General features: G+C 46.5%; 1 protein-coding gene and 1 long non-coding RNA gene across 2 annotated transcripts in view; both read right to left on the minus strand.

Annotated features, from left to right (window-relative positions):
* Positions 1–14,659, minus strand: part of LOC133252747 (uncharacterized) — a 115,335-nt gene that overhangs the window by 83,447 nt on the left and 17,229 nt on the right. The window lies entirely within an intron of this gene.
* Positions 5,947–12,151, minus strand: LOC133252743 (protein SPATA31F1-like). Its single transcript, XM_061425621.1, has 4 exons — positions 11,874–12,151; positions 11,165–11,210; positions 10,841–10,901; positions 5,947–9,880 (listed from the first exon to the last, which is right to left on the minus strand). The coding sequence occupies exons 1-4, from the start codon at positions 12,012–12,014 to the stop codon at positions 6,130–6,132; spliced, it is 3,999 nt and encodes a 1,332-aa protein (XP_061281605.1). The 5' UTR covers positions 12,015–12,151; the 3' UTR covers positions 5,947–6,129.

Below are 14,659 nucleotides of genomic sequence, written 5' to 3' on the forward strand. Positions count from 1 at the left end.
CCAATCACTCCCCAGCTCAGTAAGGTTCTGCCAGGGCAGGGGACAAGTTGTGGAAGGAAGTTCACTCCATGTGGAGTGATGGCCACACCCATGTCCAGCGGCATTGTTGGGAAGTGATGACCTCAGTGATGAGTGAATAAGGAGGGCTAATGACTGCCCAAGGTTGAGGTAATGACTGGGTCAAGTGTATTTCTGGCTTAAGTTTGGCTAGAGCTGGGGCAGGGGGTTGGGGGTGGGCAAGGGGTGGTGTGGCTGGGAGCAGGGATCAACTGCAAATAAGAACAAAGGGACTTTGGGAGATGATGAAAATGTTCTAAAATAAAAAATCATTGAGCAGTTTACCACTTAGCATGTGTAAATTTTATATGAAATTTAAAATTTAAAACTATATACCCAAAGGAAAACTTGCTAGGGTGAAAAAAAAGTCTAAATCTAAAGCTCTAATGAGACCAAGCCCCTGACAAAAATTAATTTAATGTTGCTCAGTTTTTAATTTGTCTTGACAACAGTTTCATTTTTGTGATTAAAAGCTATATAAAAAGAACGATCTTATCTATGCAGGAAAAGAAAGCCAAACAAAAAGATTACTTGCAAAGGAAGAACATTTACACTAAACTTGAGCTTCTCCTGTGCAAAAGTAAATGTCATAATAAAATAAATTTTTACAGAATTTTAATAGGACAAATTGAGCTCTTGGAATTATATGCCAGGCTAAGATGTAGCTCTTGTCAAGGAAACAAATATAATCAAGTCTGCTCATTTGATGTACAAAAGAGTTAAGTGTATAGTTACAGTTGATTCCTCTGAATAGCAAACTACATACATTTCAGATGGAATTTGTCAACAATATTTTTCCACAATATTTCTTAGAAACACATCTGTTGCAAATCTGAAGACTCAAGTTCAGTTGTCTTCAGTGACAGGCAAGAACACAAATGCAGGAAAAAGGCCAGGTGTATTTCCATGGTATGCCAGAGTCACTATTTGCGGGGTTTAGTGCTGCTCTTCATACATAGTTTCTGCATCAGGGAAACTTTAGGGAATAATGAGGACTGTGCTAAACTGGAGAAGGTTCCAGAAGATTGACACTTTTCAAGAATGAGAAATCAAAACCTTATTGCTGGGTCTTTAAATTTTTCAAGAGAAATCAAATTACCTAGACTTTATATTAAAAAATCTTCAATTCACTGATCTGAAAATAGTTTATCCAGAATCAGTGGTTTTCATGATGTTTTATGCCATAGAAGCCTTTCTTCAAATTAAATTCTCCATAAAACACAAAATATATGAGCCAGAACTAGATTATCTTTCAAATACCTGTGATTCTATGGAATCCTAAATAAGAGTTGGCTGAATAATGAATGGTCTATTATCTAGCTAGTCAGCATATTTACCTTATGCCAGTTTAATTCATTAGGTTAGCTCAATTTAACACATATTAAGTGATTATTATGGACCAGACACTGTGCTTTTATGGATGCATGATCCCACCACTGAGAGTCATACATACCTATTTCAGGGCAGGGAAAGTAGAATAACACAGAGGATGTAGAAAACTCTGCTTCTGGAGGAAGACGTCAGCCAAGGGCACATTTCCACCGTGCCTTAAAGGATGGGTTAAGTTTTTCAAAGTTAAAGTAGGACAGTGGGTGTCTGGAAAAGCCTGAAGAAACACACAGAGGTGTTAAAGTACATAGTACCTCCAGGGAAAACGAGACAGCTTGTACACAAAAGGAAGCAGCACCCAGAAATTAAGCATTAACTGTTTACTGGTGAGTAACTGAGTTACAGTAAGCAGTCATCTTCTTACCGGATTTGCATGGAGGAGGAGAAAAAACAGGCCACAGAGTGGTGAGGATGTAAACTCTAACTTACCTGAATAAAACAGTTTATATAATTATATATTTTAAGATAAAATCATAAGGATAATTTTAATTGTTTTCTTTTTGTATTAACAGATTTTAATCTTAGAAATTAAGACTAGAAATGTTGATGAGAATCAAGCCCATGAGAGGCTGTGTTAAAATCTATACATGTACAAAAATGAAGATGCCATGCTCCCTATTTGCTAGGACTTGGTGTTTAACAGGAAAAGGGATTTTGTGGAGAAGCCATTCTTCTCCAGTGCAGGAGAGGTCAGATGACTTAAATTCTCTCTCCAGAATTCTGAAATGCTCTCTGCAGAGACCAAGAGAAGGACTCCAAAAGGTCAGAGCCTTGTGCCATGACAACATGGTATCTCAGAGGGCAGAGGCAAATTCCAAGTTTCCCAAGCAAACGTTGATATATTCCTAGCATCTACCACCAATTATGGAACAGTGAATACTTGAGGTGTGCCCTGCCATGAGAGTTTTCATTCTCATTTTACCTCTTGAGCTGAGGGGGAGCTGGAAGGTGGGACCGGTGCTAGGGTTATAGGATGGGATGAGCAAGGCTTCATCTCCCTGCAACATCCTACATGAATCATAGGCTCTGACACTTCACTCAGCTCTTGACTCTGCTGAGACTTAAGAATCCTGAAGGTCTTTGTTTCAGATCAACTCTCTGCCCCTGGCTCTTTGTTGCAAAACTTGGTCAGCACAGCGAATTCATGGTTTTCTAGAGCAGGCAGCTTGTGGAAGACCAAGGAAAGGACTTGCTCCACCTCAGCCCAGAATGTGGGCACATTAACCTCAGCTTCCCACCTGTCACTGCTGTGACCCTTCTGAGTCACATTCCTTCTCCTGGGCATCCTCCTACATGGCTCTCAGCCCAACTCCCACCAGGAAGGGAGGATATGCCTGTCACAAGACCTCTTATGACCTTTGGGGATGCTTTAGGAAAACTCTGGAAGATGTGGTTCAGCTGGCCTGGGCCTTGTGCCTCCTCGCCCTGGGGGCCACAAAATGGGCTGGGCTGCCACCCCTTAGGCACAGAGTCACCATTCAGAGGTGGGACACATCCATGCTTCTTCCCATCCTGCCTTTTCTGCATCCAGCTGGCAGTGGACACACTGTGCTAAGTACTGGGTCCTATCAGAGGAGGAGACTCCCGGCCCCACTGCTGGTTGTGGTATGTAGAGCCATCCTCAGTTTCCTTCAGAATCAGTGAGGCAGGGCATCCCACAGCCCCCATAGCACACCGTGAGGAGGCCACAGCCCTTTCTGCCTTTACTCTCCCCTCTGGTAGGTCAGAAGGTGGAAATGCAGAGGTGCCACCTTCTGAGAGAAATGAAGTGTCCAGAACAGAGCCCTCCCATCCGCTCAGGGCAACCTTTGTCTTTCTGCTTCCTACTTCTCTCCTCCAGCCCCTGAAACTCCCTGGCCCCTGGCTGACAATTAGGATGCCACACTTCCTCCCACGTGACCACTAACCTCAACTGTGCTTTCCTGCTCACCAGGATTCACATGCTACTACCAATTTCTTAGGCCCTAACAAAAAAAAACCTTGCCATGGTAACTTCCAGAATTCCTCTTCATCTCTGGCTTTGGCTCTTGGTATCAACCCCCCGCCCCCAGCCATGATCTTTCCTAGTTCCTTATCACCCCTTCAGGTATTTGCCTTGCTCCCTTAACCGTAGAGAAACCATTCTTTGCATGAGACACAGAGTCCTTCCTCACTACTGTTACTTTTTCTCTACTTACCACCAGTGAAGCATCTGTGCTTTTAGCCAAGGCCAACCCCTCAACCTGGGACTTACTCCTATTATGTTATACTTCTGCACCATGACCCTGCCTCTCTTGCAGTTCTCTCTTTCTCTCCTGCATCATGGTTTTCCTCCCACCTCACTGACTACTTCTCAGTCTCTGCTTATCGGTTCCTACTTTTTCCTCCAAATTCTTAATGTTGGGGTGTACCAGGCCTGGTCCTTAGATCGTTCCTTCATTAACAATCATTGTCTGGATGATCTTATCCGGTCTCATGGTTTTACATGCCTTTCTTTCTCCTCCCCTCCTCCCTCTCCCCCTCCTCCCTCTCCCCCTCCTCCTTCATCTTCTTCATCATCATCATCATCATCATCTAACCTTAATCTACCTTTCTATCTAGTTGTCTATAGTCAGGACCTTCCCTGATGAGTATTAAGCTTCTGTGTTGAGAACAGACTGTTAGAAGTATGGTCTCAGGCAGAAGTTGGGGTTAGTTATTACACTACTGCAGTAATAATAGCAGCAGAGTGAGTGAGAAGTGGTTGTGTTATGAATTCATTTCAGAAGGTAGAGACAACAGAGTGGACTGGACATGGACAGTTAGGGGAAAAATGTCAAGGAAGACATCAATGTTTTTGTCCTGAACAACTGCAAAGATGCCATTGCCATTAACTGATGTTATGAATACTGTGATTGGAGCATGTTTCATACGTGTAATGAGATAATGGATGGGCACTGGGAATCAAGAATGTACTGTTCTATAGTTTAAGATGAATATTGGACATTCAAGTATATGTGTTGATTAGACAATCTGGGCATGTAGACTGTCTATCCCGTGAAATCACGAGTTCCACTTTTAAATTCTATGTCTTTGCCATGTTAGTTATAGCTATTTGCATATAATAAATAAACATTTTAATTGAATGTAAAATAGTTCTTGAAGTTATTTTTTAAGTTTATTTTATCTTCCTTCCATTTTGAGATATAATTGACATACAGCACCGTGTGAGTTTAAGGTGCACAGCATAATCAAGGTTATTTTATTGTGACCCTTCTGGGTCCTTCTGAGCTGAGTACCCCAGTAATCCCATGGCAGGACTCCTTATTCCATAGCACTCAACATACTAATGTAATGATTTGTTTGCCTCCACAGCCCAGACTTTGTATTCAAGTACCATTAAGGTATTATTATGCTAACCACTATCCTAGGCCCTGGGCATATGAGACACTATTGTATTATTTAGGCAAGAATGAGTGAGTAATTTAACAAACAGAGACAGTAAACACAGAAAAAAGGGGGCAAAGTTGAGATATATCAAGATTAGAACACAGTCACTGACTTCATGTTTGAGCTGAGCAAAAACACGGGTTTATAGTTATACCAATCCCTAACACTGAACAATTTTGTAGGGTGGAGGGTGAGTGTTCAGAAATTTTAATTTGCATTGCCCTTGGACAACAAGGTTCAACTCACTGCTCTTCATCACACTATGAACCACCAAAACTCAGTTTATTCGTCCCCATCCCCCAAAAGCAAGTGGGCACTGGGTTGGCTTCCTGGTTCAAGCAAACCAGTCTTTTCTCTTATTATGCCCTCTTCAGGACCATGTCAGCTTCTATACCAAGTACTCAGACTTCCATCTACATGCTCTCCCTTCCTGCTTCTCTCCTGCCTACCCTTGGGAGTTTCCATGTCCTACTGTGATGTTCATTCCCAGTGTCACTTATTCCACGCAGCTGATAGACAGAGGAGGTGGGATACAGGCAAGAGAACTACAGCCGCCTCCCAGGTGAGTTCTCCAGAAAGATCTAACATAACCGACAGGAGCAGAAGGGGAGATTCTATCATTTGTTTTTGGTATTTATCATATTATCTATATGCTATTGATAATACAAAGCACCTCCTCAAGATTGGAACACTGGCACTCTCCTAAATATCTCCCTTCCAGATTGTGACATACATATAGAAGTCATCAGTGAATTTTGCCTGGGGCAAAAAATTCCTGGCCACTCGTTCTTGACAGTACTGCCCTCCACATTGCTTCTCTGGGCCAAGGACACCATGATATTAATCAAATTCAAGTCTGACCTTTAACTTCAATGTATCTTAGACAAGGGCCTTCCTTCTCTGCTCAAGTCCCTTTTATCCACAGTCCAGGGGGTTTGGGGTTGCGGCGGGGGGTTGGGGGGGTGGGTGTGGAATGCTGTCCCAGCTTAAGAGTGGGTTAAAGCTCCTTCCCTAGATAGGAAGGACATTTACCTCCATTATGCCTTCCCTGAGCACACCATGGTGGAGAAAAGCAGCAGACATACAACTCTCTGCTTAGAGATATATAAAGTGTATTGGGGTGGTATTCTGCCCACCTGCACATTAATAAAAATGACAGGAGCAGTCCTCCTCAAGGGATGCAGACACTGGGGAGACTACAAAGTCTTCTGACTGTGTTGGGTCTTCTTGAGCAGACTAGAGTTTCCTTCTGAGGTGAGAGGTGAGAGCTGAGAGTTAGGGTGGGTTCTTTGGTTGGGTGGCACAAGCCACTCGAGGACAGTGCCGAGGACAGTGGCGGGGGGCACCCAGGACTGAGGCCAAGTGGAGCTGATGGGAGCGGGAGTGGTGCCGGAGCTTACTGCCTGGGGAGTGGGTAACATCCATGAAAGCCAGGCTCATCTGCTTCTCAGGGGGTGGAAACTGGGCCTTGGGGTCCCCTCTTGTCTTCTCTGTCTTAGTTCGTCCCTTGGGACTTTTGGCTGGAGCCAAGTTTTTTTCCACATTTTCTTTTCTGGTGCTGGCCACTTTCTCAGATGCAGAGGACATGGATGCCTCATGCCCTTTGCCTTTTGTCTTGGGTGTAATACAGTGCAGAAGAGATTTCATCTTATTTATCAGGCCATATTCTGGAAGGCTGGGCCTCTTGTGAGTATGGCCTTGAACTACCTGCCTCGGAAAGACCTGACCTTGTAAAGCTTGGCCCTCCAATGGCTTACCCACATTGAGCTGGCCCGGGAAAGGCTGGCCTCGTGATGCTTGGGGCACCACAGGCTGGGCATTCTCAGGAACCCTTGCTGGTTTGAGGATAACACTGAGCTTGGCTTGACTGTCTTGCAGGTCCTTCTTCTGAGAATCCTTCCCCCTAGGGACTCCAGGAGGTAGCTCTGGGAGTTTAGGCTGAGGGTGATGCCGAGGACTATGTTGACAGGAAGCATCAAGGTGAAAGCGATGTCTCCGTTGCCAGGGGCTGCGGGGTGTCCTATTCAGAAGTATCCCTTCTGGCCTCTGGCCTTCAACAGAGTGGCTTTTTTCTCTTGTGGAGGAGAGTGTGAACCCAGCATCACCTTCTCCATGGTCCCCAGCCAATCTGGGTTTGCCTGGCTCCTCTCTCTTTTCTGCCAGTGTAGGGACTTGGGCTGAGTCCTTGCTCTTGTCAGGACTATGGAGCTCAGGGCTCCGGGGCTCAGGGCTCCAAGGCTCCTCCAGACTGGGGTTGTTCACACTGGCCTCCAGCTGAACACAAAGCACCTGGGCCTCTGTCATGTCCCCACTGACTAAGATACTGGAAGCCCAGTGGACAGAACTATGGGGTACTATGCTGGAACTGGGTTGCTTCTGTTTCTGGTGCACCGCCTTTGACTCAGTGGCCAGCTGTTCTTTGAGGTGGAGCCACTCTGGGTCTGGGGCACATGGCACATCTGGTGGGATGGGGAGTTCCTGGAGCAGTGGTTGTCCTTGGTTGTTTAAACTCTCAAGAGACTCCTGTGTACATACATCCTCTGACGTTCCTACAACTTGTTCCCTGGACTCTCTTGCCTTTAAGGGAATTCCAATTTGTGCCTCTAGGATCTTCTTTCTCAGATGGAAATTCATTTTGGCCAAGATGTGCTCCCCAAGTGAAGAGGGCCTCTCAGGCTCTGTTTGGCTTTCTATAGGCAGCATCTCAACTACTCCTTTCACCTGCGCATCAACCTGGAATTCTTCTGCAGTGTTTGAAAGAGCCTCACTGGCCTCTTGAAAGCCTGGCCCAGGACTTGGACCCTGCTCTTCAGGCAAGGTCACTTGAGTCAGAGGTTCTGTTGAGAATTCAACAGGCTCAGGCACCATCTCTGTGATCATAGCTGGGGATGTGATTGACGTGGTTGCTGGGGCCATGGCCCTGGAGAGAGCCACACAATAAAGAGCAGGCAGCCCTGACAAGAAGGCCAGATACTTGTGCCGTAAAGTTATCTCCAGTTTCTCAATGGCTGCCTCTGACAGGACTCCGGGCAGCTTAGGATGTTCAGTGACAGCTTTTGGTGAGACCTGTTGCTGCTGATCAAGGGCCACTGGCATCCCGGGTATAACTTCCTGTTGAAGGTCCTGGTCAGCTGCTGCCTGGAGTTCCAGGGGCTTGCTTTCCAGGATGCAGCTGAAGGGAGTCACTTCTAGGCCCCCAGGAATTATGCACTCCCAAGAACTATATACACAGGCAGGGATGTTGCCCTGGTGAATTTGTCCACATTTGGAGTCGATATGGCCCCGCAATATTGCCTTGGCCTGGTCAAATAAGTGTGGCATGGGGACTGACAATGCGTCCACAATAGGTGAGAATGGGTCATCAGCTCCAGTGGCCTCCAGAGATGTAGGCTGGGGGCCATTCACACTGTCTAGGGCTGTGCTGCTCCAGGATATAGTCTGCTGATTAGTGGGGGACAGGAGCAACTGGATGGACTGCTGGATCTTCTGGGGCAGGCCCCAGCGGTGGTGAATCAGCTGTCTCTGGAGGTGGTATTCCAGCACCCTCCTGGTGTGCTGCGGGAAGAGTAGCTCCCTTGTGAGGACTGAGACATGCTTCCCCGGCCAGAAAGTTTTCAGAGTCTCAGAAGACTGGGCTTTGTCACCAGGCTTACACTCCACGGGGCTCTGGACATGTTGATCTCTCTGGAAAACATCTGGCAAGTCCCACTGAAGCTGGAGCTGCCTCTGCAGCAGGTGCCACTCCAAGGCTTCACACTCGTCCAGAGTCAGAAATGGGACATTGATGTGAGCTTGTTGGTGAGCAGACGGAGCAACACAATCTTGTGAAGACAGAGAAGAGAGTGGAGTTGACTGGGTTGGAGTTTTAGGCAGCAAAGGGAAGAAGGAGAGTTCCTTGAAGAGAAAGGGATCCTTCAAGTGGGGCTTGGACATGCTCTCATCGTTGGAGAGGCCTTGAGAAGCCAAGAAGGTGTCAACCAGCGACTCACTGTGCAGAGAAGGCAGGCCACAGAATAGCTGGCTGTATTTTGGCTGCACGGGGCCCACTGAGTCACTAGCCTGTTGCCCAGACATTAGATAGAGGCCACTTAATTCTTTAACGGCTGAAGAGGGCAAGGCTAAAGCCTTATGGTTGGGAATTTGCTGGTAGAGGCGTCTTTGTTCTGGATCTGTAATGCACCATTCAGAAACCCAGAAGGCCTGGGTAGGCTGGCCAGCCATACCTGAACCCCAGTTCTGGTATGAAATGGTCCCAAATTTCTCAACAGAGAAACGAGAAGTATTATTGTGGATGAAAGAAACTGGTTGCTTATATACAGTTTGGTAAAATAGTGGCGGCTTTGGCATCAGCTGCCTCAGGGACTCTTCTACACGCCTGGGGAGCCCCCACCTCTGGAAATGCGTCCATTTTTTCACATGGACCTCAAGAAGTCTCAGGACTTCAGGACTCAGGAATGGCAGGTGGGCAGGGAGGACAGTGACCATCGGCAAGGCCACTGGATGTGTCAGGGTAGTAATTTCTTGTTTCAGGGTCAGCAGAGAGACCTGGGGATTTAAGGGCTGCTGGACTTGGTTCCCACAGATGAGGCTGAGGTTGCTCTGCATCATCTCCTGCAGATTCACTGAAATTCTAGGCTCCTCAGTCCCTGAGGGACCCTCTAGCACTTGGAATCCCTGCCTTAGCTTGAGATGTTCAGCCCAGTAATCATGGATGCCGGCTGCACCAGGTGACTGGGCCACTGACTGGACTAAGGATTTCTGTGACACTGTGAGGGTTGCAGATGGAAGTGAAAGGTCTTTGGAGTGTGGGGAACGATGCTCCAGACTCTGCTCAAAAGTCACATTAGACATGGACAAAACCTCTTGGCAAGAAGAGCCCTGAGAGGTATCCCCTGAAGTGGGGGAGATCAGGGTGTTCTCGCCCAACAACTGCTGAATCTCCAGAGCCATGGTGTTGCAGGTTTGGCAGCAGGGATCTGCACACAGGATCTGCCGCACATTCCCCTCCTGAGGTAGCCAGCCCTGGCTGGGAAGGGAAACATAGCAAATGTATGTTACTGATGGACAGTTTGTTACTGTTTGTTACTCTTGGCCAGTGTGTGGCCCTGGACCTGCCCTCCCCTAGTCCAGTAAACTCTGGGGCCTGCAACCACTGGGTGTTTAAGTGTCTACTTTTCTTCCTAGGGAAATGCCATTTGGCAAGCTGTAGTGGGCTGGGCTGAGAGCCTGGAGCTTGTTGGGCAAGGTCTCAGACAACGGATGGAAATACAGGGCCTTGAGAAACTGGGAGGCGGGTGAGCTCTCTGCTGACCTGTGCTGAGAAGCTGAATTAGGAGAAGGGAACCAGGCAGGTGGGGGAGCCAATGGTTAGCTGATGGGGCAGCACCAGAGATATCACCAGGTAGAACCTGGAGTCAGCCTCGCTTGGGGCCACGGAAGTCCTGTGGGAGCTCTGCATTCTGGGGATTAGATGTACACATCTCTTAAGAGCCAATTCCTCATTCTGCAGAGCTCTTAAGAAGGGGATAATATGACAAGCTCCTGCCTGAGGGTTGTCCCAGGAACTGGCCTTCCTGAAGACAGAACCAGAGGAGGTAATGTCAGCAGGGTCCAGGGGTCTGCCCTTGAAAGGGAGCGGCTGTAAAGAGAATGTGAAAACGATGACTTGTTTATGCACTTAACTATCCACTCTCCTGACTGGGTAACTTGTCTCATGGTTGGGAGAAAACCCACATCATTAAATTCTGTCAAATCCTGACTTCCAGCACCTTTGTGAGCCTAGCCCAGAGCACAGCTGGAAGACCCCTCTCCACTGAGACGTCTGACCCCACCCTCTCCTCCACCAACTCTCACCCAGGGCTCCAGGCTCCATGTGTCTGGCTCCCTCTCAGCCATTCTCCTTCTGCCCAACCCTGCCGCAGGCCAAACACAGAAATTACCACAGGCCATACTAGGAGGTGGGAGACTGCAAAGAGCAAGAGATCACCTTCGCATGACTGAGAGCAGCTCCCACAGCTTGTCAGCTTCTTTCCAGGAATGTCTCCTAGCTGAGAAATCAGGAGACAGTGTTACACAGAACAGAAGGGGATTCAGGGACATCCTACAGGAATCTAAAAGCCTTGAACGACAGGAGACTGCAGACCCCTACCCCACCCCCATAAAAGTCTTCTGGGAGAATCTGTCAACTTGGGGATTGGAGCCTTCAGCAGTTAGAGCACCTGGTGCCTGGCACTAAGGGTCACTGGGGGACAGGGTCCATGGGAACCTCACCCCCAGGGGAGGGAAGTCAGGGCAGAGACTAGGACTTTACCTCTTGATGCTGCATCTCTAGCCCTCTGTCTGACTTTTCGGTGACGCTTAAAGACAAAAGAGTTGGAGTGTGAAGTTGGGACACCATTTTCTTTTTCACGTCCAAACCAAGACAAAGCTAATATAGATTACCTAATCCTTTTTAATTTACCTGTATTTTACTTAATTTCCTAACTTTTCATACTCATATTTTTTTTTGTCTCAATATTCGTCTTATTTCTGATTCATTTTGAGGCTCTTCTGTCCTCCACACCTCCCATTTATTTCCTAAGAGAAGTTCTGTATCAAGCTTATAATGGAACAAGAGAAAGGGTGGAACAGAATAAAGTTGTGTAGATTTAATAACCAAAGGACTTCAATTTACAAATGCCTTAATGGACCACAAACCAGAAAAATCTCCCATAAAGGGAAGTCTTCTAAGATCCAGTGAGGCACAATCCATTTCATCTAAGTCTCAACCCAAGCCAGATAGAGATGTTCTTGATTTTTCAATTAGAATATACTGCAGGGATGGTCTGGTAGGAAATGATTTCTAGGCGCTGAGAAGAGAAATACCATATAAGAGTAACTAATGGATGGTAAAAAAATAATAATAATATGGGTGGGGAGGTAGACAGGTTGAGAGGAAGGATAAAAGGAAAGACACTGGGAGCTTAATGCATCTTATCTAAGGCTTAACTAGTTCAGTCCTGGTCATAGTGTTTCCCTACCCGGCAGCAGCTCCTTTTATGTTCCGTTAATCCATGGTAACTCTTTTTCACTTGCCAGATGATTAGAATAATAATGAAGATGGAGCCATAGGTATATAGGGGATACCCCAAATCCCAGAGAACAAAAGTCTGGCTCATCATGGTCTAAACCTCATAATCACGAGGAGACCAACCATCCCTATGAATGTAGGCATTCAGAGTCCTGGCACCTACTGACTTCCAATGCTTGCTACACATTGCTGTCTCCAACCTCACAGATGACGGAACCAAGCCACCAGACTGCATCACAAAGCCCTTCTGTTCCACAAGGTAGGTATGGTGTCAGAGAGCTTCACCTGTCTAGGAAGTCCATGTGGTAATTCCGTCTGCAGATGAGGGGGTCTGGTTGTAAGGAATGAAGGTGCCACTCACAGGCAGTGTCTGTGGTCCCACTCTGTCTTCACTCTCCATACCCTCCACCAGCCTGATGGCCAGTCTGGTTATGGCTTGGAAATGGAGAGCTTTGATGTTACAGGCAGTGGGTGATGGGAAATCAGAGGTGTATGAAGGGACCATGGCTGAAGTGGCAGGGACAGGTAAAAGTGGTAGCATCTTTAAAACGACATTGTGGGAATCAGAAAGGAATGCCTCCCAGACTGTGTGGCCTCAAGCTTGCGGATGAGTGAGAAGAGACTGTAAACATTGCCTTCCATTGAGACATATTAATGAGATTTCCTTGTGCATCTCTTTTAAGAGTTAGTTTTCTAGAGCTGTTTTTAACTATGTTACAGAATTCTGTCTTCTCACAGAGATGCGTACCTGCAGAGATGTGTACCTGCAGAGGTGTGTACCCGCAGAGATGTGTCAGTGACCACTTCTGACTTAAAGTCATAAAGTAGTTGCTGATTGTGGTTAGATCTACTCATCTATTCTGGATGTCTGCTGTTTGCCTACAGGAATTTTGTTTGTTTGCTTGTTTTTTAACTAGAATTTTTTAAAACTTTAAGCAAGCCAGTTGTTTTCTAATTCATCACCAGGGCCCATCACTCCTATGTGCTGACCATTTATTTACACATTTATGTTACTTACCTGACCTCTGTGGATATTGTCATATTTCTTTAACACTCTAATTTTTAAGTTTCTTTGAGGAAAAAAATCTTTCCCTGGTGACAGTGGTCTCACAGCCAAAAATCCTTGAGCTCAAAATCTCTGAAGATACTCCTTGGTCCTTCCTCCAGTATCTAATCTTTCACCCAACTGAAGACTGCTGTTGCTGCTGCTAAATCGTTTCAGTCGTATCCAACTCTATGCAACCCCATAGATAGCAGCCCAACCAGGCTCCTCTGTCCCTGGGATTCTCCAGGCAAGAATACTGGAGTGGGTTGCCATTTCCTTCTCCAATGCATACATGCAGGCTAAGTCACTTCAGTGATGTCCGACTCTGTGCGACCCTATGGGCAGCAGCCCTCCAGGCTCCTCTGTCCACAGGACTCTCCAGGCAAGAATTCTGGAGTGGGTTGCCATTTCCTTCTCCCAACTGAAGACTGGTGAGCCCTCAATCTATGCTCAGCCCTAAGCAAAGCAGTGTTAAGAGTACAAAGACATTTGAGTCATGCTGCCTTTCTGCTATCCAGACAGCCTATTTTCCAACATAAGACATCACACAAAGCAAGAGCCAACAATCCAAAACATACGGGATCATATACTCACTTGTGAGGCCCAGGTCACAAACATCCCATTCCAGAGGAGAGAAAGCACAGTGAGGATTAGCGTGGTTAGAGAGGGCTCCTGGATAGATTAACGTAAGAGTTAGGTCTAAAAGTGCAGGCTACAGGCAAAAGGAGTGTATTCTAGGTGGGAGAGAAACTTGCTAACAAACGCAGAACACTGAGGAATGGGCCACTAGCACATCTGGCAGTTAGAAATGTGGTCCATTTCTAGCAGAGGCATAGGTGGGCAGACTGGGGAGGACTTGTGGGATAAAGATTGGAGAAGTTGGGCCTCTTGATAAAGGATCAATGCATTTAACTGATTTCAATCACTGAGATTGTTTTGTTCTGTTTTTTGTAAGTAGACATACATATACATGGTGGGCTTCCCTTGTGGCTCAGCTGGTAAAGAATCCACCTGCAATGTGGGACACCTGGGTTCGATCCCTGGGTTGGGAAGACCCCTGGAGAAGGGAAAGGCTACCCACTCCAGTATTCTGGCCTGGAGAATTCCGCAGACTGTATAGTCCATGGGGTCTCAAAGAGTCAGCACAACTGAGCGACTTTCACACTTCAGTATGCATGGTACAAAATTCAATAGGCAGAATAAGGTATGTATAAAATATGTTTTCTTCTCAATCTCTCATCTCCCATTTTTCTTCCCTTGAGACAGTCATTTCTATCAGATTCCTGTGTATCTTTCTTAACTAGTCTAATATAGTCAAAACCAAATGGATTTGCACGTATTTCTCTAAGAACAATAGTATAGACAGTTTTCTCTCTTATTTAATTTGATAATTAAATATATCTTGTGCATGTCACTTTTTAAAATGGCTGTCATGTCTTCCTTGATATAACACAAGTCACCTTCAGTTCTCTATTCATGGATATTTACTTCAGTTCAGTTCAGTTCAGTCGCTCAGTCGTGTCCGACTCTTTGCGACCCCATGAATCGCAGCACGCCAGGCCTCCCTGTCCATCACCAACTCCCGGAGTTCACTCAGACTCACGTCCATCGAGTCAGTGATGCCATCCAGCCATCTCATCCTCTGTCGTCCCCTTCTCCTCCTGCCCCCAATCCCTCCCAGCATCAGAGTC

Source organism: Bos javanicus, chromosome 8 (assembly GCF_032452875.1).
Source record: "Bos javanicus breed banteng chromosome 8, ARS-OSU_banteng_1.0, whole genome shotgun sequence".
Taxonomy (NCBI): Eukaryota; Metazoa; Chordata; class Mammalia; order Artiodactyla; family Bovidae; genus Bos; species Bos javanicus.

Excerpts from the sequence above, each read along its gene's own strand:
- LOC133252743 (XM_061425621.1), bottom strand. The coding sequence starts at position 12,014 with ATGATGAGCCAGACTTTTGTTCTCTGGGATTTGGGGTATCCCCTATAT. Across the intron at positions 10,902-11,164 it reads TAGAGATGCAGCATCAAGAG|CTAGGAGACATTCCTGGAAA; the intron begins GTAAAGTCCTAG and ends CTGATTTCTCAG. Across the intron at positions 9,881-10,840 it reads CTGCTCTCAGTCATGCGAAG|CCAGGGCTGGCTACCTCAGG; the intron begins GTGATCTCTTGC and ends TTCCCTTCCCAG.